The sequence below is a fragment of the Anabas testudineus genome, chromosome 3 (assembly GCF_900324465.2).
Source record: "Anabas testudineus chromosome 3, fAnaTes1.2, whole genome shotgun sequence".
Taxonomy (NCBI): Eukaryota; Metazoa; Chordata; class Actinopteri; order Anabantiformes; family Anabantidae; genus Anabas; species Anabas testudineus.
Window position 1 is genome coordinate 2,836,289 of NC_046612.1, and position 27,873 is coordinate 2,864,161.

General features: G+C 41.5%; 1 protein-coding gene across 1 annotated transcript in view; it reads left to right on the forward strand.

The window, feature by feature from the left end:
- nfatc3a (nuclear factor of activated T cells 3a) overlaps positions 1-27,873 on the forward strand; it is a 57,519-nt gene that overhangs the window by 18,620 nt on the left and 11,026 nt on the right. Inside the window, exons 2-9 of the mRNA XM_026379157.1 lie at positions 480-1,662; positions 5,665-5,827; positions 17,399-17,598; positions 18,088-18,260; positions 18,739-18,879; positions 23,069-23,124; positions 23,226-23,352; positions 25,207-26,280. Of these exons, the coding sequence (XP_026234942.1) occupies positions 480-1,662; positions 5,665-5,827; positions 17,399-17,598; positions 18,088-18,260; positions 18,739-18,879; positions 23,069-23,124; positions 23,226-23,352; positions 25,207-26,280 (3,117 nt within the window). The remainder of the gene's footprint in view (positions 1-479; positions 1,663-5,664; positions 5,828-17,398; positions 17,599-18,087; positions 18,261-18,738; positions 18,880-23,068; positions 23,125-23,225; positions 23,353-25,206; positions 26,281-27,873) is intronic.

The following is a 27,873-nucleotide window of genomic DNA, read 5'->3' on the forward strand; positions in this document are numbered from 1 at the left end:
GGGTTGGCAGTTTGACATTATAATAAGTGTTTTATTTTGAATCTGTTGGGTTGAGGAACCAAAAAGATAATATGAAAATAATGTCATTATTTGTTTCTCACTATCTGTTCCTGTCTGCTATACTTATTGACTGTTTGGCCATAATGAGCATGATAAAGGTGTGGGTTAGATGCAAATGTTGGATGTGTTGATTATATGCTTGAACTGCATAAACACAACCTTATATGTGCCACTCCACTTCTTATTCACTGCTGATCTCATAGATGTGACTTAACTTTGCCCAAAGCAACTCCTTGTGTATACATTTTTTAACACAAACTTCTTGAGTCTTCTTACAGTTGATATAAATGTTTTATTTAATAGAGTTTACTTATTTATTCACTTAGTAAAATCTAACAGAAGATTAGGGAAAAAATAACAATTGAAAAGAGAAACATTTCTCCAAACTGCAAATCATTATCTTCTTTTTCTTCACCTAGATCTGGACCCTGATGACAACACATCGTTCTACATTCTGAATGTGGGCCAGCCCCAGTCTATGGTCACTAACCACCAGTCTATTGGCCTGCCTCGTCATGGCATGCAGTCTCACTCTCAGATCATCAGCACTTCTCCGCGGTTTCAGTCACACAAACCAGGATCTGAGCATCCAAGCTATGAGGTACAAGACTCCAAGTATGGCACCTCCCCTCTGCTGCCCTCTGCTCCTGTGGAGGCGCCCAAGGCCTTTGAGTGTCCCAGTATCCAAATCACATCTATCTCCCCTAGCTGCCAGCAAGAGATGGATGCCAGTGAGGAGGATATGAGGGCCAATGGCCCAGATGGGGACTACCATGGTGACAGACCTCTGTCCAGAGACCACCTGTATTTGCCACTGGACCACTCATACCGGGACTCTTCGCTCAGCCCTAGCCCGTGCAGCAGCCTCTCCTCTAGGAGCTGGTTCTCTGATGCCTCCTCTTGTGAATCATTCTCACATGTCTATGATGATGTTGACTCAGAGCTAAATGAAGCAGCTGCGCGTTTCACCCTGGGGTCCCCACTTACATCCCCAGGCTGCGCCTCCCCTCAAACTGGTGGTGGAGTTCTGGAGGAGCAGCCTCACTGGCCTCAACACCACCCCACCTTCGTGCACCACTCCCACTCCATCAACCTGTCTCCACGACAGTCCCCCTGCCATTCTCCACGCACCAGTGTAACTGATGAGAATTGGCTCAGCCCACGGCCACCTTCCAGGCCCTCCTCACGCCCCACCTCACCCTGTGGGAAAAGGCGCCACTCTAGTGCCGACATCTGTTATCCTGGCTCGTTGTCTCCACATCACTCACCCGCACCCACGCCAGGACCGTCACCTAGGGGCAGTGTGACGGAAGACACCTGGGCTGGCAGTCCATCTATAGGCATGTCCCCTTTTCAGTGCTGCCCATCTGAGGCAGACATCCCATCTAAGACGAGGAAGACCTCACAGGACAGAACAGCTATACAGACTGGGAAAGGGGAGCTGGGGCTGGATGACCAAGGAAATATGTCTCCTAATTTAGACTCCCCTTCAGATGAGACCCTGCATAGCCTGAAGAAGGATGGGCCTGGCGAACAGTTCCTCTCAGTACCCTCCCACTTCTCATGGAATAAACCCAAGCCCGGCCATACACCTATATTCAGGTAAATGTGCTGGTGTAGAGGTGTACTAATGACATTTTTTTTGTATTATGCTGTATCTCACAAAGTCATGTAATCCAGTTAAAGCGAATGATTCACGCAGATGTAGAAAACTCACAGTCACAGACGATTTCTCCAAATGTGTTTATTTTTTCAAATGTAATCAATTAATTTCTCAGATGGTTGAAATAACTTTTATTCTATTTTTTGTATTTGAGGAAGGCTCAATAAAGATCATTACGTCAATATTACTGAGGAATACAAATTAACTAACTTTAAAGAGTTTATCACTTGGAGCCGAAAGCAGATGGTGATGTGGCAATAACAACCTCTATCAGTATATTTGTGAATTATTAATTCAGTTACCTCTTGACGGGACAGCACATTGTCACTCTTAAAACAATCAGTAATTTAAGACTAAACGATTCACAATGGTAAATGTTTTTATGGAGTCGTGTGATCTGTCACAAAGACTGAAAACACTTTTTCATCCAGAAGTGTTAAAATTGCAGTGTAGTAAATTAGTTTAGAATAGTACTTGGAACAATGCTGATGGAACTCTTGAGATCGGTGCACAGTAATCAAGGAACTTTGACCTTTGTATCAGCAATTTTAATCGGGATTAGTTAACACCAAGTAATACAAGTTTATTACTGTATGGAGGCAATCACAAGGACACATGCATATTAAAGAGTGTTGGGTGCCATCACAAAATCATAAAGGAGAGAAAGTTTTCTCTTTTTTTTCTAGAAAAAACATCTGCTGTCTGTTCTTCAGTGTGTGCAGCATGTGAAGTCACGGCCTTGTTTGTGTGCACTGGTGCCAAACACTGCAAATCGACGCAGGGCACACCAATGGGGCCACCACACACACACACACACACACACACACACACACACACAAAGCAATGCTTGGGTTAACAGGGTTAGCTTTATGATGGTTGTTCTTTGCATCTTTGCCCCTGTAAGTGATGTTTCCTGAGACGACCACAGCTAATTTCCAATTTAAGACGTGAGCTTTGGGATAGATATATTTTCTCTTCGACAGTAGAGGAGCAGGTGGCACAGGCTCTTGTCTGCCATGAGATAGGAGGAGGTTTTCATGTTGCTTGTGCACATGCATATATTGTTGAACTAATAGCACAGGTGGAATGGGTGGGGTTTTCAGACAGTTGTTTTGACAGAGTCTGCTCATGCCCTGCTCCCTGAGCTGTCTACAATTAGATAATAATGGAACACTTATGAGTTGGCTGCCAAAAGTCAAAACAAAAGGCCAGTGTTAATCTTCGGCTAACACAATAACCACAGCTCCACTCAATAAATATTTGTTAGCAAAAAAATAAAAGTAACCAATGATTCATTAGTGAATAAAAACATAACGTAGCTATTAGGGCTTTGCTAAATTAAAAAGAGGTGAGAAATGTAGTTTGGTGAAGCAGCAGAGCTACTCATGGTATTATTGAGGTTGTACAGACATTAATTCAGCAGTTCATTGACAGAGACAAAAGGAGACTGAAGAGAAAAGTAGGCTGTGTGAATGTGATTAGTCTGGGAGCTCCTATGCTATAGCTTAGACATATGAGAAAGGTTATGCTTTGTCAGCAAACAAGTCACCACTCTGCTCGGCTCTGCTCCGTCACAAAGCTCATATTTCCTGTGTCTTCCTCTACTCCTGTTACCGTAGCAGCCATGCAAACCCACACTTCCTGGGTGGTTATGTCATGGCTGCTGGGAGGAAAATATAAAGGTTAAATGCCTCTTTTACGCTGTGTTAACATGTTAGATAATATGGAGTAAAATCATAACTTGAGTTAAATTGATCTTTGGGAGTGGTAAACATTGCTATAGCATATAGGAAACTGTACATTTATTATGGCACTGAGCACATACATAACCAAACAGAAGTGCAGAAGAAGAAAAGGAGTCCTCAGCTTGTCTAAGTAGTGTATATGTAACACGTTACAACATTTAGTGGTTGAAGGCGACACTTCCATGTCATATGTGGTAGGAGAATCTCTCGACTTTAGCTTAGTTCGATTTCTAACCACAAGCCTGCTTTTCTCTGCTCAAAATGTCAACGTCTGACTTTTCATTCCAAAATACAGTTGTTGGAGTTGGATTTAGTGCCAGACTGTTGGGCACTTGGCTTGAAAAAGGCTCCACTGAAAGCCTGACTTATATGTCTTTTGTTCAGTCTCATCAGGTTGGTCTGCACATAGCCAGCACTTGACAGAAATTTGGAAAAGGAACAGTTAAGAGAGTCAGCCATACTGGCAAAAACTTGAAAAACTTTCCCTAAAAATGTATTTGTATTGTCAAAGATCTGTCATTTCATTTAGACTCTGATTGTAGCCAGGTTGATAGGACCCTGTACTGACTTGGGCAAACATAAGTATAGTAGTGGTACAAATAACAGCTTATGCCACCATGTGACAGGGTGCACAAAGAGCCTACAGTGGTCACCGCTGTGGTAGAGATGAAGCAGAGAGTGTCAGCCTTTTAGCTCAGGGAAAGCACATACAGTACTTGCAACTGCCTACAGTACAGAGTCAATTCACTGACTCACCAACCTACAGACACACATACACATGCATGGGCGCAATGAGAGTTTACATTGACACACAGACACACACACACACACACACACAGTTTAATGTATGATTACGTACACTGCTTTGTAACTGCTGCCAGACAAAACACCTGGATGACACACATATACAGTAGCTCAGCTGTGCTGCAGTAGGCCACCTGGATCCTGAATAATGAATTGTGTACACTGCCAAGGTGTGTCAAGGAGGTTTTACATTGTGGCTTGTACTACATAGGCCAAACATGAGTACAGTAGTGGTACAATTCAGATATAATAGAGTAGAATCAAATGTACACTCAGAAATAAGCACTTAGTAAAAATGTATCTAAAGACTACTTAAAATTAACCCGACTTCAAGTGAATCATGATTTCTAATTTATTTGGATGGTTTATTTTGCAGTATGTCCAGATTACTTATAAGGACTAAGATTAATTTTACTAAATATAAATTAATAAGTTGCATAAATAATATTAAGAACAGCTAATGGTTGATGCCTGTGTTTATGAAAAGTTTTTTGGGACAAACTGATCTAACGCGCTCAGTTGAAGAGACCTAGTTTCTCTGTGGAGAAGGCCATTGAGTGCTTTATTTTCGAGTGCAGCTGTTCAAATATGATTGTGGCCTACACAGATAAAAAAAAAAAAAAAAAAAAAGAGGCAGCGAGGAAAAACACACAATGCCACCCCCTGTGGTGCACTACACACACACTACACATAAAACACACACTTGTACTGCATGCACACAGAGTGACAGACACTAATTTACTTACTGTCTCATGCTGCCACCCAATCACTGACCCACACAGAAGACTCACAATGAAAAGTCCCCCATAGAAAATGATTCACCCTCAAAGCCTTAACTTGACCTATTACAAGTGTTATGTTTAAGAACAGAATTAATGTATGTGGACATTCCAGTGATTCACTGTCTGGTGGGGCTAAGCACACTGCGTGTTCTGCCCCCATTTTAAACCTGGTATACTGTCTGACACATTGCGAGGGGAAAACCACTGTTTTAGCTTTTAAATGCTTTCAGACAGGTTTAAGCTGGGTTGTTGTTGTCTTCAGTCACGGAGCAGAGACACTTTGTCCTGCATGAACTTACACTGTGATCTGATTAGAATAATAAAATGTGGAAACTATGAAGGAGTGTGCACCATAGCAGAGTTTCTGGGGGAAATTGTTACTGTTGCTAATATGTTTTTTACATCACTGATAAGATTCTGTGCTCTTGCATTCCTAAAATAGACAGATTATTCATATTTGTAGTCATAATTACTATAGCCACAAACATTTCCACTGAATACATTAAAATGTTTTTAATAATTAAGACTGTGTGTACAGCAGACTTAATGTGCTCCTTCTCTTTTGTGTGGGTGTGTTTGTGTGTGCATGCTTGTGGTATTTTCTCCCCAGGACTTCCTCACTGCCTCCTCTAGATTGGCCACTACCTAGCCAGTTTGGCCAATGTGAACTGAAGATAGAGGTGCAACCAAAAGCCCACCACAGAGCGCACTATGAGACAGAAGGCAGCCGTGGAGCAGTCAAAGCATCATCCGGTGGTCATCCAGTTGTCAAGGTAACATATTTGGGCATTTTCTCACATTTTTGGGGTACCTACTGCTGCTGAGCAATGTCATTGTCCTCCATCATTTTGATGTGAACTGTAAAGACTTTTGGCTAAAGAGTGACAAATGACTCTTAGCAATGCATCTATCATACTGATGATTACATTTCCCTCTGATGTAAGAACTGATTTACTGTCTGTGTTAATGTGATGCTGGCGAAGTTAGACTCTGCACGTATCATCCAGGTCCCACTGTCCTAACTGCACAGCCAAGATGTCAACTCTTGTTTTTGTTTTTTTTAATAACACTATCACACACGAAAGGAAGAGGAACAAGCTGAACCGAATGTCTTTCACAAATATAGCAAAGATTTCCTGAGACATGGGCTGTTCCTGTTTGCAGAGATTGTCCTCTGCATGTGAATAAAATATATTTTATACTTACAGTTTGAACTGGAAGATGCAAGAGTCATGTTTGAATCATGAAATAATCTTCTTTAACCATTGTTTAAGTATCCACATGTAATCTAGAACATTTTTGGAGCATACTGTTAATTAGTCAGTGTACAGCATTATAGCTAAAACATCAGGTGGTTGTTTTAGATGAACATTAGATTTAAGGTTTCACTTTACTTATTTGCATGTGTGTATTGTCACATGGATCCTGTCTAACAGCAAGACTGTCAGTCAACCTGTGGAAGCAGGAAGAGAAGCAGGTAGGCAAGAGAGCTGTCACCATAGCCTGGTCAGCTGGGCTGTCATTTGATAGCACGACTACGTGAGTCTATGTAGAACTACGCTGCTTTTATCTCCATGAGAGCGACAGAAAGATGGCGAGAGAGCAATAGCGGAAGATTTCAATCCCATTAATATTTCAAGAACCCAGTGACAAACTTCCTTTGTGTGCATGAATAAGGCAGGGCCTTAGAGCTGGGCCATGACCATTGTTGTGGAACCCAACAATGGCTGAGTTCAGATAGACTGTTCAATCAGTCCACTGTCCTGGGTTTATCTTGAATAGTTGCTACTCAGCTAGAAGTGCAGCAGCACTTGAGGTCAAACTTAAGGTTATTGAAAATAGAATGAATACCTACATGCTATCTGGGACTTGTAATATGTATTGGAAGCAAAGCTTATTTTTGTGTTATTTTTTATTATTTGTCAACATGTGTTGTGCTTGTGACTATAGATGGAAGGTTAATCCTTATGGCCATGTCTGTCATCTTTCAAATACAACAGCTAACAAAGTTTTCTGAAAGAACAAGAGCGCCCAAATTACTGCCATTTGTTGCTTTAGAAACTGACATTGTCCTCATACATCCAGTCATGCAGGCTCCCTCCAGGCCAAACATTAACCATTTCAACCTCAGTTAGATCAAGATGCTATCCTGCCATATGTGACGATGCATAATTTAGCTGTCAGTTTTTTTTTTGTTTTTTTTCAACCAAGCGTTTGCCACTCATGCCCTCATTCCTCATGCCCAGAGGGAATTGTTTGGTTTTAGCAGTTTCCTTGCAGTAGCTAGTGAGTAAAGAGTAAATATCTTAGGTCAGACAAGGCCATTGTGTATTTGTTAAATGAAATTTCATTAATATTATTATGGTTATTAGTTTGTTGGCTAAATCTTAAGCCATCACTAGAACCTGAGAACCTACCACACCAACCGCTACTACCAGTATAGAGTAGGGAGTCAAAAACACGTGGTAAGCATTGAGAGAAGTCATGTTCACTCCCACTCATGAACGTTTTTTAGATTAGCACATCATTCTTCATCATTTTCCATACAACAAACTGGCTCAAAAATGATTTGGAGAGCTGGAAAGATGCAGTACAGTAGTTGTTTAATCAGGACAAAAGTGGAGACTGTTAACACTGTATGTTATCTTCTGTAGACGCTCACAAACAGAAGGCTGCCAATGAGAAAATTAGCTGCATTTCTGTTCGAACACAGCAGCAAAGTGTTGTCACGGACTGAGTGACAGAAGCACAAAGACATTTGCTTGTCACAAGCAGCGGTTTGGAGAGTTCTGTGCATAGAGAGAAAATGTGTGGGTGAGAGAGGTTTATGAGGGAGGGAGGGTGAACTTTTTTTTATTGTTATGTCTTTGATTATTGTTATGTGTAATATTAAACTTAATAAATCTTCTCATCCTATTGTTTTTTAGCTATTATACACACCTTTTTGTTAGTGTGTAGTGGCAGTTTCCAAAGCTGATACCTGAACATTGATATAGTGATAACATCCATTTGCTAATGTATAAATTACCACGTTTCCTGTGTATTGAACTTGCAGTAATTCACCTCCCTTATTTTTACTGAAAGGTTTACTCTGCAGAAGAATTTTAGGATATACTTAGTGACCTCCATAAAGTTAACAGCTGAGGAGAGATGGGATCAGCACTTGTCCAGCAGGTCTAACAGTCAGTCTTTATTTACTAAACACCCACTCCTCTATTGTTGGTCTTCCTAAACTCTTTTTGATGGACTGTGCAGAAAAGGAACCATATTGAAAGGTCATTTCTTTACCCTGTGATGTCATCATTGTTTTTGTACAAACACCATTACCTTGGAAACCAACACACACACACATATACACACACACACACGCACACACATACACACACACACACTTTGGATTATTTTGCATTAAGATGCTGGATATAAGGTCAGTGAAAAAAAAATGAAACTACAGCAAGAAGCAATAGACACTTCGGGAGGGAATCTCAGAGTTAGTCATTGTTTTCACCCAGTCAGTATTTGTTGGACGTAAGAGAGTCAGACCACGTGAAAGTGTTGACAAGCTTGCACATATTATGTTTTCCAGGTGCACTGTAGGTGTGAAGCAAGCTATTCCCTAGAGCAAGAATGTCACTGGTGATTGCAGTTTCTTTGCCACAGAATTTGTATACATAGATTAAATCATTTTTCACTATAATACTGCCAACATTCAGAAGGACATGTTGTTGTTATGATAGCAAACATTTGCTTAGGGTGGGAGGTTTAGAAACTGCATTTGTTATGAAGACAAAAGTCTCATTTGACTAAATAACATAATGGCAGTTTTCTGTCTTCTATTCATATGAATGTCAAAAAGGTTTTATATTTCTCTTATACTCATTTTCTAGCAACTTCCCTGTCTACCAGTTGTGCTTCTACAGTACGTCCTCTGAGCTCGGTGGGACCTCTTATTCTCTTTGGGTCTCGGCTCTGGTGGTGTGATGTCACCAAATGACGCCATAGCTGCCATATGGACATAGCAATGACTTCCTCTTGTGGCCACACTGTTGTCCAAACCAATCCACCACGGAGCTGCTGAGGAAACTGAGAAAAACAAGAAAATGTTTGAGGGAGCTTTGGAGCGTGTCTAGTTTACATGTGTTAAAAATAAAAAATGTTGCTCTTGTTCCATTAGGCTGTATGAGAAAGAAACATGAGCTACTTTATTATATTGTCCTCTCTTTGGTGGGTTAATGCTTATTTCTTTTGGCCTTTTGTTTGTTGTGACTGTTGCATGAAACAGTGTTTTAGTCTCTGGATGTTTAACTTCTTCATCTGGCTTGTTTGAAGTCTGCACACTAGACGTTTTTTTAGACATTACAATTCAAGGTTGAAGCTGAATACCACAACAGCAGGGAATCCCACCCAATATTAATTATTGTAGCCCAATAAAGTACACTTGTATTTAACCCACAGTTGTGGCTGATAGAAAAGAACAAAATCATGTAGGTTTATTCCTTAACATGCAATAAAATTAAATATGCCTGTGTCGCTGTCATTTAAAATTTAGAAAACAAAAGAAGTCAAACTGTCTTCATGCAATATTTCACAATATATTGAATTGAACCCCCTTTGTCATGATATACATCATATTGTTAGATTCTTTCCAATATAAAGCCCTAATTCAGATCATTTAGAAAGATATCTAGGTTATTGTAGAACAATACACCTCTCTTTCCATGTATCTCCTTCTAACCCACACATGATGATTAGTATATTTAAAACATAGTTCAGTAGTTGATCCAGCAGCAGTTTTTTAATGAAAAGCTTTAGGTTATATTGTTGATTGGCAGACAAAGTTTTGATAAGGAACTTTGAAAATGACATGCATGTGTGGATTTCCTTTAGACCTCAAGGAAAGCAAACATTTAGGGCATCTCTCACCCAGTGACCCCCATCCAAATTGAGGATAACTGTCTCCTTAGAGAAAACGGTTGTGTTACTATTTTAGTGCGTCTGTGTAGAATTTAATGGCTCAGTTGAGGAGCAGTTTTAGGTCAGTGATTTATAACCTGCGGTTTTGGGCCTCAGACACAGGATGTAGGAGCTGTAATAAAGTGTAGAAACATAAAATAGAAGGCGAATGAACCATTCAAGAGACCCTAGTGTAGAACTCAAGTCAGAAAGATGTGGATTTAGTTTAATTAACTTATTATCATACTTCAGCTTATTCATGTCGTCAGATAGGAGCTCCATGTGTTCTCTGCTACTACTAATGCTATTTTATGAATTTGCAAGCAAAAGAGTGTATTGTAAGGCACATTTTATTAAGCAGTAGACATGTCTTTGAATGATGTGAAATGATGTAGCTCATTTCGCTTGAACAGAAGACTGCACTGTGTTGGAAGTGTGACACCAGCTCACACTAATAAAGAAGAGATGAGGATGTTGACCAGATGTTGATCAGTGATCTAAAGAGAGACAGCGGTGTCATAAAGCCTTGGCTGGCAGTGGTCATAACATTCAGCTCCTTTTCTGTCTGTATATACGGTAGCCAGACAAAGAAAGGCCACAATGCCTGACAGTGTTTACATTGAAATGTTTTGACAGCCATGATTCATAATAGTTGGTTCTGTGAGGAATGCTGTGTCTTTCTATGCAAAGAAAGATACTCTGTGCTAATGGTATTGTTCACTACTCGCAGTGTAGCTTTGTAGGAGTCTTATCAGTTTGTGGGGCTTTCATCCATCAGAACAATTTTCATGTGTTAAGCAACAAAATAGAAAGCCCCTAACAGAAATCTGCCCGCTCATGTTGTACTGGATGCCAGAAAAATCTTTGAAGTTTGTGACTGTTGAAAGAAATTATAAAAAAAAAGATAAAAGAGTTTGCACACCCAAGTCCGCAGGAATTTTCCTGCATTTACTTCAAACTAAGCACAAATGTTTCAGCTATTCAGTTTCACAAGTGAGTCCAAGAAAATTCCTGTGGATTTGGATGTGATGGATACTTTTATACTATTTGAATGAAATCTGGTTGAATGCACCTCTCTCTCTTTTTTGTCTTTGGTTGGGCATGATATTCTTAACCTCTGCAAAAGAAATGATTTACAAAATAAAAAATAAATTATGTAATGAGATACGCTTCACTGTCCACTATACAAAAATTGTATTTGCAGTATGCAGCGTATGGACTTAAAAACAACCATAGTGGTATTGTTTTAACTTAACTTAACTATTCACTAGTGTAGGCTTAAACATTTTACTTCTTCATATACTGTAATATACAAACCTGACCTGTTTAAAATCATTCCACATTGCAGGGTGGTTGTATCTGTGTCTGGCTGACTGGCTGTTTTAACCATTCCTCTGGGGCTAGCTGCAGACCATAATCGGTACACCTGTTGCTAGGAGACATATAAGTCCAAAGCCTCTCTGGCTGGCAGAGGTATCCTTGTGCGTATTTAACCAGCTTAATTGAGTGCTGCTGCACCCGCACAAATATAAGGAGCCCCTCTGGTATTACCTGCTGGGCTATGGACAGAGTGAGACAGACACAACAGAAAAAGGCTGTCAGATACAGTGAAGAAACACTCACATGAATACTACACAGCACACAAACAAAGTGAGCCCAAACACAGCATAAGACTGTGCTGTATTACAACAAGTCTGAAAAAGCAGACATTTGGAAAAAATATCATGTCCATCTTTAAAACTGTTGCCACAGTTAATAAATCTAAATGAAGCTATGGTGTCTGGTGACGAGGATTTGAAAGAGAATACGACAGAAGCTGTCCAAGACGGCCTAATATTTCCACCAGCTTGGATGCATTAAATGATTTTGATCCCAGTTCTTGAATGCATGGCCATGACCTAATTACTCCTCTCTCTGTCTCTGTCATTCACTCTGACATTTTCGGCGTCTTTAACCCCTTCTCTTATTCCGTCCAACTCTCTACCACAGTTTGATCTTTTTTCTTTCACTCTTGCTTTATGCAAGGGTTAAAACTTTACCCTGCCTTACTGTGACAGGTCTCTCTCACTAGACCAGCTGCAATAATGCAGAGACTACAATGCCGAGCCACACAGTTTGCACTATGTGAACTGGCTGCAGTTAGTGTTGCTTTGCCCCAGGGCTGTATTTGATGTAAACATGTTGGAAGCTTGGCTCTCATTTGTTGTAATCAGGCTTAGTGTGCAGTGAGAAAACAGTCACTGAGAGGGGGAGAAAGAGTTGGAAGTGTGTGTGTGTGTGTGTGTGTGTGTGTGTGTGTGTGTGTGTGTGTGTGTGTGTGTGTGTGTGTGTGTGTGTGAGTGTGAGTGAGGGGGAGGATAGAATGGATAATAAGAGGAATTGAGCTTGGACAAGTCTAGCAAGGCCATATACAGCCCTCATGCAGTATACAGTAAACGCTGCTGTGTGTGTGCACACATGTGGATGTGCATGCGCATGTATTGACCTTGTTTAAACAAACAGTCAAATGGCCCCCTGGCTCTCTCTGGCCTCCCTAGTGTGCTGGGCAAACATCAAGCCAGCGTGAACTGTGCTGTGTGTGTGTGTGTCCATAGATCCCAAGTCACGGTGCCACAGTAGGGAAACTACTGCCAGATAAAATGGGCCCACTTGTGACCTTGACCACCGGTGCTCCTGTTTTTACATCTGTTGCACACACATGCTAACCTCTCTAGACACACACATCACACGACATTTCCAAGGACCACAGTCTACACCAAAGTCAGTGTGCTTAAATCTACGCTTTCTAACCAACACACACACTCTCCGGCACTAGCTTCAGGCCTGTAGTTTACATCAGCATGAGTGTGCATAGCTGCTCGCTCATACACACATACACACACTTCTGCATACACAGAGAGTCTTACCATGGCAACAGTGGAGCAACACAGGGAAACAACTTGGCAGAGTCAGGCCTGGCTGTGAAAAAGTGTCGTGTTACGGCAGAGGGCTGTAGCTGAGGTAGGTGTGGGCCGAGGACAGGGACGGAGAGGAGAGGGTGACAAAGGGAGAAGAGGTAGGAAGAGGTGAACAGTGGAAGGGAAGTCAGGACAGGGGCATAGAGAGAAAGGAGAGGAAACATGAACAGGAGAGAGTAAACAGAACGCAGAGAGGAGGAGATAGAATGAGAAAAACATGAATGGCAAGAGTAATACGTGCAGGTAGTTGCTAAAAGAAGCTGTGTTTTGGTCTAGGGAGTAGGTGATGATCTTCCTCTCAGTCTGTCCCATGCAAATACGGCATTCTCGAAACTCCTACCACTGTTTTTTGTATAGCCAATGTAAAATGCTCTGTTGTGTCTATGTCTGGTTCCCTGACACGTGTGTATGCAGTGATGGGAGATATTTCCCCCATAGTCTCTTAGCCTTATTACTGGATCAGTGGAACAGATGAGGGCCAAAAATAAGTTTGGACTTTATTTAGTGTGAGCTGAGTATGTAACCGTATCCAGAGGTTTTATTTTAGTGTTAGGGTGGGAGTTCATCCTAAATTCTATCCACAGTCAGAAGCAGCCGTAAAGTAGTTACAGGCTTCAGCGAGCACAGGCCCCAGGACATGTGACCGGCTTTAATGTCAGTGTGGTTTAATATAAGATCTGATCTCTATCAGGCCTCGGTTACAAGCTGACTGACTAGCTGGGCTCAGTGCACACTGGACAGGAGGAAAGGTGAGGAGTTATAAATGCAAAGACCGTCCTCCTGTGGTATTTCACACCTAAGCATAGTTTTAAAGGACGGTGGAGGGGTGACTCAGGAATGTGAGGGAAGTCAATGGTGTATGTTTTGTGCCCTTTAGCGTCGAGAAGCTTCCTCCACCATGGTACTGTCCATGTGTGCTTGTTTATGTTTAGCTGTTTGAGGGTTGTGCTTACACTAATATTGGAGGAGATCAGAAAATCATTATAGGATGGAAAACTAGCTGCACTGATTTGAATCTGGGATCAATGAAAACCATGTCGAGAAACTGGAAAAACTAATGCGACAACTTTCCACCTGCTATGACTCTGTTCTTTTCCTGTTCAGCTTCTGCCGCTTACGAACATGAACTAGCTCTTTATTTTAAAGCTAACATCTGGTTAGTAATTGCTGCTTCTTACTCAGTATGTTTGTAAAGCTACTCTATCTGTTTCTGTTATCTAAATTAATACAATTGGATAGCAGTAGTGACTGAATTATCCTGTCTGAGTGGTGTGTTTCTGTTTGGCCAGGAGTGTTAATTCACTGGGACTGCTGAAGTGAGCCCTTTCTTTCTGGCCCTCTAATCAGGTTTTCCTAGTTGATTATTTGATTTGGACAGAACTCCTGGCCTGCTAAGTGTATGTTTGTCAACACTCTGGCTCCACACCAAATCCCTTATACTCAGAGACGGAGAAATAGAAGAAATATAAGAGGACACAGAGGGAGGCAGAGATGAAGAGGGTAAATGAATGGAAAAGGAAAAAATAAGGGAATTTTGGTCAGTAGTGTTTGGTAGAACTGACAAACTGGAAAAATAAATCTTAGACGACTGTCTTTAATGCAAAAATGACAGCCTAGTTCTACTGGTGGTTTTCGAATCCATGAGCGTTTTGAGCTTTTTACATCCATCTGTCCTCTCTCACGGATTCCTCCAGACACTTAACTAATTTTATGCTGTCTGGAACACACATGGTGCTGCAAATAAACATGCCCTGATTTATGGATGCACACACCCATACAATGTGCACTACAAGCATGCACTCAGACACATGTGTGCACACATGCACCCATCCAAGCACCTTCTGTCTGTGTTTACTTCCACAGTGTGCAGACATGATCATGAAACAAGCAATGCCACCCACAGGATGTTGATTCCTGTGACTTTGTGTTTCTTTGAATCCAGAAAAATGGTGTCACTCAGGCTGGAGTCCATAATGACGTGTTAGTTAGATTTATACTTTGATGTGGTTCTTCACCTCTGATGTGGTTATCAAAGATGAAGCTATTACTGGTTATTATAAGGGCCTCATGTTGTTTGTGCAACTTCCTTCCGAATACATTTTATATGCCACATACAGTAGTTTTGAACATCCAGGGGTTCGGTTCCAGTTTGATATGGTGATGGTGAGAAAGCAGCAGTTGAGAAGTTTGATTTCAGAAACACATGCTGTCTGTGTGAGTTTACATCTGTCTTAATGTGAGAGGGGAGCTGCCTCTTTTGACCATCATCTCTGTGGTTAGTCTCACAGAGGGTTCATGCTGTCTCCTGCTTCACTCTCTGCCAGCTAACAGCAGGCTAAGGGGTTAATACAGAATTCGGACAAGCAGATATACACCACTAAACAATGTGAGTTACTGATCTGTCACATTTACAGGATGTGTTGGAGTGTTTTTGCTTTAGAACTAAACCTAAAAGTGGTAAATCCTATCTGGGGAATCCTTTTAAAAAACACATAATTAAACATGACTCTACATTCACTTCATTATTAAAACACATAATGCTTTTAAATTATATGTCAAATAATAACTAATGTGATTTGCTTCTTCTCCTTCTCCTGTGGTGGTCAGTGGTAGATCGAGTGGTACATTAGCACTTCTCAGTTCAGGCTCAAGTATGATTTTTTACCTCAGGTCACAAAAAATCTTTTAAAAGATCTATTTCTGTTATTAAAAAAAAAAAAGTTTTACCAGAAATAGATGTTTCGCTTGTATTAGTTTTAATTCTTTACTCTCTTGTGAACCATTGGGTCTTTATTGAGTTCAGTAGGACAACCCTTAGTACATACAAGTTTTTATTTTGCTCTGAACAGTGTAGTGTTGTAAAGATTTAAGCTCCACTGCTCTGCCTAGCTTGTATCTGCCTCTAGAGGCTCGTCCTTTCACATAATCTGCCATAAACACAGCATATTTCAGTTTTTCCATAGCTCGGTTCAACCTAGCTGGCCACATATCTCAACTTCTTTCACCACAAGGACCACATTGGAAGTGCGAGAAAAATACACAGAGATGCAAAACTGAGCACGGGAGACAAGCAAATTCACCGACAGCCATTGCCACTGACTGCACCAGTCGTTCCAGTGCACCTTTTACCACATCTGGAAACACATGATGTTTAATGATTCTACTGCAAACCAGCATAGTTTAATAATTGACTTCAGAGAAAGTCAATATTTTGAAACCAAGCGTGCATTTCTTTGGTTGTGCTTAGTCACTGTTTTTCTCAGTACATTTATTTCCAAGGCCTTATTGTGACCAATTTAAGCCATTTTATTTTAGCTGGTTTTGGAACCGCACATGACAAATCCCAAGCTACACCCTCTTTCTCTCCGTCCACCCACCACACTTTTGTACTAAACATTGACACAGCAGTGTGTGACGCAAACCTGCAGGGAGGAAAGGGTCAGTAGCCAGCTGTGGTGAGGCTGAGGCTTGGCAGTTCCTGGGGTGAAACAGCAATGAAAGACCTTGTTCTTTTCTGTTTCCCTCAATGGGCTGCCCTCCAACCGAGCTGGAGGTGTGGACCTATGAGGGCTGAACTATGGAAGTGTGTGTGTGTGTGTGTGTGTGTGTGTGTGTGGCAGGGGGAGGAATGGAGGTGCCATCTTGCCGTCACACACTCTGCCAAGTACAACATTACAACAGTAGCGGGATTGTGTGACTTGTATGTTTGTTCTGTCCCTAAGAGGAGGAAAGGTCTCACTCCCCTTTCCTTCTTTCTCTTGTCACTACTTGACTCACAACACTTTACCTTCATCAGAAGAAGGTTCACTTCACCTGTCTGAGTGGACACCGGGGGACCGGCACTCAGCAACTAATGGAGAGGGCAGCTGCTGCGCGCATGTTAGACTGGTTTTGAAAAGACCGTTGACATTTTCAGAGGGATTTTTTCCTTTTAACTGGAGTGTAATTAAAGCCTTTTATAAGCAAGATGCCTCACAGAAACAGCTGAGTGATTCTGTCTAATTTCAAGTTAAATCATATTTTGTTGACCATCATTTATTTATTTTACATGAGTACATGAGCTTCGGTATTCTCTAATTTGTCTGTGATGGCTAGAGCAGGTATGTCTGCAATATGACTTATTGACTAGGTTTCAAGGTTTCTTAAGGTTTTCGGAAGTAACAGAGTCCTACAAGGCAGGCATGCAAGGGAAAAAATTATTAGTCTATTAGTTAGTGTCACACTGGTTGGAGGCCAAAGCAGCAGATGAATCTCCAGTGGCCCTGCCAGAAATATCGCAACACCCTCGACCTGACATTTAGATTCTCTCCAAAAAAGGTGGCCTTCTGAACACAGTGGAAATGAAGAGAGTATTCCTTTGTTCGCACCTCTCATCTGGACCTTGAGAACTCACATCTGTTTTTATTCTGTTTTTCTCTCTCTGTCGTGTCTCAGCTTGTTGGCTACAGCGAGAAGCCTGTCAACCTGCAGATGTTCATCGGGACAGCAGATGACCGTTACTTGAGGCCGCACGCCTTCTACCAGGTGCACCGGATCACCGGGAAAACTGTGGCCACAGCCAGCCAAGAAATTATGGTCTCCAGCACCAAAGTTCTCGAAATTCCTCTCCTGCCCGAAAACAATATGTCAGCCAGGTAAGTGTCAGAAGCCCTTGAAGGTTACATTACAGTTATGAACTTACCACCATGAAGAAAGCCTTGTTCAATGAGAGAAAAATAACCAAGTTTATGATCACATGGGATTATAACATCTTACAAAGGGTTTTATAGATTTTCTCAATATAAACCAACAAGAGAGTCACGCACAGAAGGAAAAATTTAGGCTTTCCTGTAGAGTAAAGACTCACCTTTTATTTGAATATTTATGATACTGCATCACCCGAATCATCATCATCATAAGGACTGGACTCCTTTACATTGGAATTAGTAGGATTTAGGGATTTTTTTTATTTACAGTTGTAGTAAATGATATTCACAGGCATTTTTAGGTTGTGATTCAACACTTCATTTGCCAGTGCTGTGCTTGTGGTTGGTTTTATCACTCCCAGGCCTTCACTACTTAAATATACCTTTGCCATCACAGTTGTTCTGTATCGGGCCAACTATTTTCCCTCAACCTTGCAGTATTGACTGTGCTGGCATTCTTAAGCTGCGGAACTCAGACATCGAGCTGCGGAAGGGGGAGACGGATATAGGAAGAAAGAACACACGGGTCCGTGTGGTGTTCAGAGTGCACATCCCTCAGCCCAATGGGAAGGTGCTGTCGCTGCAGGCTGCCTCCATTCCTGTGGAGTGCTGTAAGTGTCTCACACACATGCACACAACCCCAAACATATTCATTCAGAAAACTGCATGCACCCAACAGATAAGCAGACACAGAAACCTTTTCACACATAATAAAGGATGTTTATTTAATCTATTGTTTGCTTTTACTGAAAGTCACTTTGATAAGAACATTTGATGGAAGTTATAAATAAAAATGGCCTCCGTTCTGTGCTCTTCTAGTGTAGCACAAACCTAAATGAGAATACAGTATAAACTATTGCATTTTGATCACTGTGCAGTAAATGAATAAACTTTTTGTAGATGCTGTTTCACATAAGTTGATATTGAATCAGTAATATTGCTAATGTCATATATGTTTTTACATTTTATGTTAAACTAACTATTAGGAGGAGTCCCTGTGAATTTGTCTGCTCATATTGGTTCAATGTGAAAGAACACGGCTTAGTAAATGATGATAATCTGTTATTCTCCTGGACCTCTCACCTCCAGCCCAGCGTTCAGCTCAAGAGCTTCCCCAGGTTGAGAAATCCACCTTGACCAGCTGTCTGGTCAGCGGGGGAGAAGAGATGGTCATCACAGGCTCCAACTTCTTCCCAGAGTCCAAGGTCATCTTCCTGGAGAAAGGCCCTGGTAAGTGTTGCACAGCCACTACAGAAACCACTCGCTCCAGTTACACGTGCTTGTCAGTATGTTGTTTGTATCAGAGAATTCTGCCATGAATAAACATTTCATGTGTCTTTTGTTCTGTCTATCAGATAATCAAAGAACACAGAAACCTGAATTGAGAATTTACATTTAAGAATTTATACATGGATTGTAAAACATTTTAGTTCTTACAAATGTTGCTGAATGGAGCAGAAGGTTATGGTTTTATATGGGCTTAGGGTGATATTCAGTAACAATACAAGTCTGTCTCTGCTGGAAAAAGATTTTTATCTTGATCTTAAATTTGGACTGGTCTTCCAAAACATTTCACTATGGAGCACCAGGAGCACCAGTATAACTGAAGGAAAATGTCACTATAGAGCCCTGTGATGGACATAATTAGTTAGAAAATAAAGCCTCAAACTTTTTTTTTTTTTAAGTTTTTAAGTTAAAGCTGACAAACGTAGTTTCTCAGCATTTGTTACAGTGGAAATACGTTTTGTTGTGTTTTTCTATTCACCCCGTTGAACCTCCTCATTCCGTTTCTGTTAAATATTGATTCTCTGTGTTGTTTCATCACCAATATTGTCACAGAAAATATCAATAGAAACTTATTTAAATATTTCTCATAAATCTTTTAAAACTAACCCTGAGCTGCAAACACAGTCTGCTTACCCATGCTTGTGTGTGTACGTGTTCTCACATCACATATTCTATTACCACAGGGCATTTTTTCAAATGCTGAATAGATTTACTATCTGCTAATAATTTTGTCAAGTCATTGTGACACAATACATTCAGATCATGTAACAGTATAGTGTAATACAACCTCAAACAGGCTTTCACAGAAATTCCATGTTTGTTTATTTGACAGGAACAGTGACATTATTGATCATCACTGTGAATGTTCCCATTTTAACCTGGACATATGCTACAAACATACAATAAAACAAAAGATCTAAAAATGGAATAGATACCACATTTTTTATTACTATTTTATTTTTAGTTTCAAGATAGTGCAGAGTCAGTGACCATAAAAGTAAAAAATAATGGAAACACTGAATAAAAGAAATCAGACCAGTGAAAAAAGGTCTCTTTTTCAGTGTTTTCTGTTGGGAAAAACGATTCTCTGTTTTTTTTTAAGCTGCTTGTATCTTTTGTACAAATGCCACAGGTAAAAAGATTATCTAGATCACTTAGTGAAACTCCCTTGTGCTATTCACCCATTTTCTTTTAAGGCTCGGATTTTTCTGCCTTATCTTTTCTCTCTTACAGCTGCGTAATCATAACACATGTAAGAGCTGCTCCCTTGGATGGAAATTTTAAATGGATAACATTTGTTGAGCCAGTCTCTGCCTGCCCCAAGTACCTTTGTGATGAATAGCAGCAGAATCAAGTTAACACATGGCAGAAAGTTGAGTGGGGATGTTTTTTGTGTGTGAAAACCATTCTCTTATAACTTAAAAGAACAGAGAAAAAGCCACCTCAGTGAGGTTTACCAGGTGAAGCATGGCTTAGTAAAGAAGCATGGTTAAAACTACTCACTAATGGTCAAGTCTCTAGAGCAGAAACCTCAGAGAGGTGCACCATGGCTAGAGAGGAACTCTTGGGCCCCATGGTGCATGAGGCCAGTGGGCTGTGGATGGAGACAGAAAGAATATGAAAAGGGAGGGGAAGATGATGTTGATTAGGTTTGTGTAAATGATTCCCCTCATCACAACTAATCCTGGTGCTTTAGTGCAGAAAGGCACTGATTAGAGTAAGTATAGGAATGGAAGAAAAGAAAGAAAGAGGCAGTGACACATATTTTTCCACAATCTCTCATAATTGAAAGACAACGGTAGACTCATGAGGAACTGGAGAAGTTGGCCTTTTGTTGCTAGTACACAGAGATTATGGGGTTGTACTATAAATTCCTGAACTGCATACAGAAACAGATGTCGCAGCAGTTGTTATTCATATAAGATCCTGTTTTAAGTAGATGAACATGAAACTGTAATAAAACCAGTTTAGGTTTACTGTATTTTGCTCCACGTGGCTTTAGTGTGATTGCTGTTTTTCTGCCTTAAACATATACTTTGGAGCAATTTAGGTTTTTGAATACTCCTCAGTACAAATACAGCATATTGAATTATCAATGCATATAATTGTCTAACAGTTTCACTTTTTAGTTTGAAGTTATTTTAAGTAGTATTTATGGAAAGGGGATAGTGTAAAAGGAAAAGGAAAGGGAAGTCAGATAAAGGGAAAGGGCTTAAAGTATTACTGGCACACTGTTTACTTTATATAAAAACTAGAGCAAGAATATTTTTATTCGGGGGGGGGGGGGGGGGTTATATATGTATACATATATAGTCAGTATTTAAAGACAAGGAAAATATTTCTGACTTATCAAAGGTCATCTGACATTAAATTTTAGGTTAACTCCATACTTGGTATAAGTATTTCAACTTTACAAGGACGAGTGTTTATATGAAGGAGTGGACTTTAAAGGCTGTAACACAGTCTGATTCAATAGTGACTAATGCAGCATGTGTACTCTGTAGGCACTGTGCTGTTTCTCTTATTAAAGTTTAGCTACCGACGGCCTTAGTTAAAGATGTAAAAGCCAACTGTTGCAACATATATAGTAATCACCTTCTTTATGTTTGTTCGATCTTGCGGTGCACTGGGTGCACGTTCTTTTCCTGCCTGACTGGGGTGCACAGGGTGTCTGGATGATCCGAGCCATTGTCTTGGTGTGGTATGAGGTTCCTGTCGGTGCTTGTTGTCTGACAGAGCATGTGGGGCCCTTGCTCCTGCCTGTTGAATGTCAACAAGCTGCACTGCTATAATGCGCTGCTGTCAGCTGCAACGATATTCAAGGTCATTTGCTTATTGGAAAAAAAAGTGGATGTTAAGCTCATCTTTGACAATAGAGAGAATCTGAGAGTTACTGTATGACTTCCTAATGAGCCAGGGGATTACTACTACTATGGCTAATGTTAGGAAGAGATCAAAACAGGTAAATCGCCTACTTAAAACTGAGGCAGAGTGTGGCTTTTTAGTGAATCACTGAATAGACTAAATGTTACAGGGCTTACAGTTGAGTGCCTGCTTGGTTAGAATCCTCATTTAGGCTAGTCCTCTCTGCAGACATGTCGCAGATGCCTGACTGCGGTATTGTATTTGGGGGGAATCCTTCTGGTTTTGAGGAAGAGGCCATGCAGGTGCAGAGTGTGCTTGCACCATGTGAGCACCATGAAACTTGCAACTGAAAATGAATTTGCCTCTGCTGAAAGCCTATTCATTACAAACTTAGTTGTCAGTGTTTTCATTCTTCCCGGTGCTGCAAAGACTGTGATTTCTTCCAACCACACAGGGAGTGTGTCCGTCTTTTCACCTCAAATGTTTTCCTTGAAGCAGCTACCCCTAAGATGTCTGGCTAAATAATTAGATCCCTCACAGGAAAACTGGAAAGGGTGTTTTGTAGCCAAAAACCTGGCTGCATGTAAAGACATTTTAAAATAAATACAATTATTCCACTGTTCTCGCCATAATTTTACCCAGACAAGACAAACAGCAGGACATTTGGCCTTTTTGATGGCGTCATTTTGATGAGCCTTGCTTCTCCAGAACAAATTGAAATCACATGCTTTTCAGAAGCCTCGTGGGGTTTTTAAGCACTGTCTGTCTGAGAAAGCACAGAACATTCACATCATCTCTGGAAAAGTAGAAAATGGAGAAAGAGAGATGCGCCAGATGGGCGAAGCTGATTTAGAATATGCTATACTTTAGAGGAAGCCTAAATTAAAAAACTGTGGTTGTAAGTAATCATGTGTAGCCTGTTGTGTTATTTATGACTTCATTCATTTTAACTCAAAATGTTTTATGACTACTGTAGAAGTGATTTTTGACATTGCACGTCTTATAATGTGTGTCAAATGTGTGTTAGAGTAATGCTCGTAGAGCTCACAGTCTATTCCTCCTTTAATTAACAGGTATTTTTGAGTGTTAGCCAACTCTGCAGACAAGAACTTTTGCATTCTTTTATACTGATGTGTCAAATGTGACATTATTTCTATGAATCGTAAGGCAGCTTGTATAGTTCAGTATATCTAATAAATGAAAGTTACAGGATGTACACTGAAGTTTCCAGATACTTTTAAATTGTTTGTGTTACGTGTCTTTCTAGATGGACGACCACAGTGGGAGGTTGAGGCAAAAATCCTTCGTGAGAAAACTCAAGGAGTAAGTTCAATTGTCTTTAATAATCAGCAGTTACACGTACTTGTTTGTTGTAAGTTTTTGTACTAATATGTGCATTATATGATTCAATATGTTTTTCATAGTCATGCATTGTGGTGGAGGTTCCTCCTTACCACAGCAAGACGGTGGGCTCAGCTGTGCAGGTGCAGTTTTATGTCTGCAATGGCAAAAGGAAAAGGAGCCAATCGCAACGCTTCACGTATCTTTCAGGTGAGATGAGAGTCTCTAATGATTTTATGGACTGCATTCATGGACGTATACACAAAGAAATTCTCTCAAGCTTGCACTCCTATGAGTGTATTGCTTCCTGCTGGAGCAGGTCTGCCCAGGTTATGACACGAGGTTTGACAGACAGCAGAGACAGTTGTGACATTTGTTGTGTTGCACACTTCTCCACTGGGGCTTCACTAACCCCATTTCTCTTTTTCTTTCTCCAGTGAAAGCATTGCTGTGGTTTCGAGGCTCTTCCACTAACAATAACATTAACACCTGCCAACTGTTCATTCTGTAAAACCTCCCAAACTCCCAAGCCTACTTTGTTCCTCACCTTTACTGTATTTGCATGAGGATTTATCATGCAAATCATTTGCTGCTGTCTAGGAAGCTTTTACAATACATGGGGTTTTAGTTTGATGGAATTATTTTAGCAACCAGGAAAGTCATTGCTCATAATATGTTGTTCTTAAAGTTTCCTTTGTTTTTTTGTTAAAAGTGAAATTCCTGCCTTGCGATTTGATATTGTTATTGTAATTTTTTTTCTCTTCTTGAAGCCAGTCAAACTGAAAACACTGTTGGCGGAATATAATGACATGTGAGCATTTTGTGCAACATATCCAAACCCTGAGTTTTACCGCAACAATGTGTGTGTGTGTGTGCACGCGTGTATAAGCGGCCATGCCCTTCCACCCACCCAGCCTTTCTTTTTGCAAGCACGCCCACTCTGCACAGGCAGTTCCTGTTTTCTCCGTTGACAGTTTAACACAGCCAATCAAAGCAAAGTAAAATCACCCTGCTCTGTCAGTCAGGCTGTGTCGCTGACACCACTTGTGTCACCACGGACACCGCCTGCTTTATTGTGGCCAAAAACAAAAAAAAAATGCATTTCATGTTTTATCGTGGGCTGGGCTGCAAAGGTCCCAGCCTAATTTAAAGACGATTTCTGTGACGATTCAATGGAAAAAAGAAACATGTTTATACTAAATATTAGGGAACAAAATGCCTGTTTTTCCTGCTTTGTATTTTGAAATTGCTGCACTCTCAGGCAGGCATCAGTATTTTTATACATAGTGTACAACTTAAATCTCATACAGTTATATTCAAATATTACACTGTACAAATGTTGAGTAAGGTTTAACAATACATTAGGTCAGCCTTCCCTCACCCCTGACATCCCTCTGCCTCTGTTTTCAGCCAGAGTGTTTGGCCTTTTTGTTGCTCTTGCCTCTCAGTCCCAGAGGCATGACGGGATGAGTAGAGGGCACGATCAGTGAACCCATTTGTTCTGTTGGTCTGATCTGGGCTGGGGGGCATTCAGCTTCTCTACCCACACAGCATTTCACATGATGGCACCCAGACTAACAACATATGCTCCCCCTCTGATTCAGAGCTGGATAAAAATAAAACTCACTGTCACAAGGCACCAGATTGGGAAATAGGTTACCGATTGGTGTAGCAGTGCTGTGAGCTGTCACAGTAAAATAGAATGGCCCCGTTTATTATCAAAATGTCACTTGGTTTTTGGGAGGGTTTTTTAATCTAGAACAATCTCTAGGTTTCAACCACTGAATTCACTGCTTTGAGTTTCCATTTTTTCAGTTTTTGCTCAGACATATTTCATCTCTAATGATCTCTAAAGTGAATCTGAGAAAGTCTTTGGGCTGCTGTTGTTGCAATGACATGACTCGAGACATTTATATTACATGCATTTTTTTTTCTTCTTCTGTTTGATTGATGGACTTAACTGATAAATGTGTTTTTTCTCTTTCATCCTGTCTTTCTTTCCTCTTTCATCACCTCTCTCTTCCTTCCACTCTCTGTGTATATCTCTCACCTCTCTCCCTTTAGTCATGGTCAAACAGGAGCACAGAGACGAGTTGGACCTTCCTGCAGTACCCCCTATGTCTATGCCCCTGGCACACGCTGCCAGTCTGGTGTGCACCCAGCTGCCTTCTCCTGAACAGGGCCACCCATCGGACAACCTTCTGTCCAGCTCCCCCCACGGCCTGGCCACGGGCTCCGGACCTGGCCTGCTACCCCTGCAGGCCTCCTGCCCCACCCTGGGCTCCCCTTCTTTCCAGCACCTGCCTCACCTCCAGGGTCGCAGTTTGCACCACCCCCCTGCAGACTGCCACATGACGTTCCATCCGAGCTCTGCTCCTGCTCCTCCCCGACCCTCCTACCAGCCCATTCAACACAGCCACAGTCACGGCCATAGCCTGGCCTTCAATGGCCAGTCCAGCCTTCCTCCTCAGGGCTACGAGAGGGTGCCCTTTCAGCAGAGCCTAAGTGCAGCATCGCACCCGATGGGCGTAGGGATGGTGTACCCCACCTCCCCATGCTCCTCACCATCAGCTCCTTCCTCTTCAAGCACCAATCCCATTGCTGGATCTCCCCAGAGCCAGCAACCCCTGCTCACCCCCTCATCACCTCACCTCCACACACTTGGAGGCTATCACTGCTCACCAAATCCCTCTCAGGTTCCTTCCCCCAGTGGTCACCCCCTTGCAGGACAGCTCCCCTCCCAGCTACAGAGGGCCATGGGCTATCACCCAGTAAGTCAAAGGTCGGCCTCCTGCCCCACGCCGTCCAGCGCCCCTCCTCCACGGATGATCCCCTCTCCACACTCTGGGCCTTCCTCCCCTCAGCTCCACTCCTTGCCCTACCAGTCTCCCACTTCCTCCTCCTCCCCTACTTCAGGCGGCAGTCCTCTGGGGCCCCTGCAACAGCAGCCTTCTCCCCAGGCTACAAGTCCAGTCATGGCGAGTCTGTCCCCAGCAGCAGCAGGTCCTCTGGTTCACCCGCTAAGCCCTCAGGGGCCCTTCCCTTCCGATGGGGAGAATCTGAACATCAAGCAGGAGCCAGACGACAGGGAGCCCACGTTCCGTTCTATCGGCCTACAGGACATCACGCTGGATGATGGTAAGACTACGATAAAATGTCCTGCTTTTTTGTCCAAGTGTACTTGGTGTCTTCAACAAGCTAGAAGGTGCTGACAGACATTCACAACAATAACATCAACTAGTTTAGCACCTAATATTTTTTTATTATTCTAATGTAGTCAGCCACATGCACAGCTAAAACATTTAAGGAGAAAAGCTGAGCCTTAGACCAAGACACTCATCCACCATTACTCCATTCATGTTCAATTATTTCCCTTTCCTAAGTGTGTCTTGTTCTGTATAACTTTCTTTTAACAACTTCAACTCTCACTCTCTAGTTTACAGTCAGTCCAGTCTTTCTGCTCTCATTATCACATTTTCCTTCCTCACTCTGTCCGTTTGCACTAGATATTTAGAGCACTCACACACACATTTTCAGTCTAAAACAAGGAGCCACTGAGGGATTAAATTTACCCTACAAAATGTGATGCACAAGATAAATCTGTATCTGATGATGTAAAACAATACAGAGCAGCAGTTGAAACCTTGATGTCTGATTACGGTGATAGGGTTTCATCTGTCATCTGTCACAGCACACAGTTGTGTACACAGGTTCATTACTGAGAGGTCCTGGACTTAGTATTGGATAACATGGACACAATTGGTCTGATAACTATAGTATCATATTAAAGTGCCTAATTGTAGACTGCTAGGCTTCTGTATCTCTGACAGTAGTTTGGTGATGACTTATGCATTTTATATATTTTTAATTTATTTTGACTTAGAACTGGGAGAGGGAGTGCATTGCATCATTTTGTACTTCTTGCAGAAGACTGAACACAGAGACTACCCTTGTGTGCAGCGGCAGTAATTACATCCTGTGTGTGTTTGTGTGCATGTGAGCGTGCGTGTACATGCAGTGGCAACTCTAATTAGGATGGTCAGGAGAACTTGTTGACTTAACAATTGACCATGAAGTCAGCACATGCATTTAGCAGTTTTTCTCTCATCCATGAACACTACTTCTTTACATAAAGTGTTCTAAATCATCTACCTCTTTATGTGCCATTCAGAGCCTTCCCTGGATTTGTTAACCCCAATGCCATTTTCAAATGAGGGTTATAAAGATTTAGGGTTAATAAATAGCCTGGTAAAGCTGTGTCAAGGAGGTGTGATATTGCGTGGTAGCAAGCATCAGCATAAATAACATGGGGCCATTGTCAATAAGTCATGTGTGAAGCACATCAACCACAATAATTATGCATGCACACACTCTAACACACATTTAAGCATGTAATGTGTAAAACACCCTCATTACAGCCCATATCAGATCTGTGTGCTGTGACAGTTTTCACTTAATCTGGCATCTCAGACATATTGTTGTTGGTCTCCCACTGTCACCCAACCACAACCTCTATAAAAGTAGCTGGCTGCTCACACACTTAAAAAGTGTGAGAAAAGTTTGTGAGTGACACGGTTCGGGCTGGAATGTAAGCTCTCCCTTTGAGCCCGTGGCTAAAAATAGCTTTCTGTGCCAGCCCAGCTCTGTAGGCCATGTTTTGAAGTAGAAACGTGGAGCTTGGCCCAGAGTTTTAGGAGGTCGCAGCATGCTCTCATAAGTAGACTGTAATCA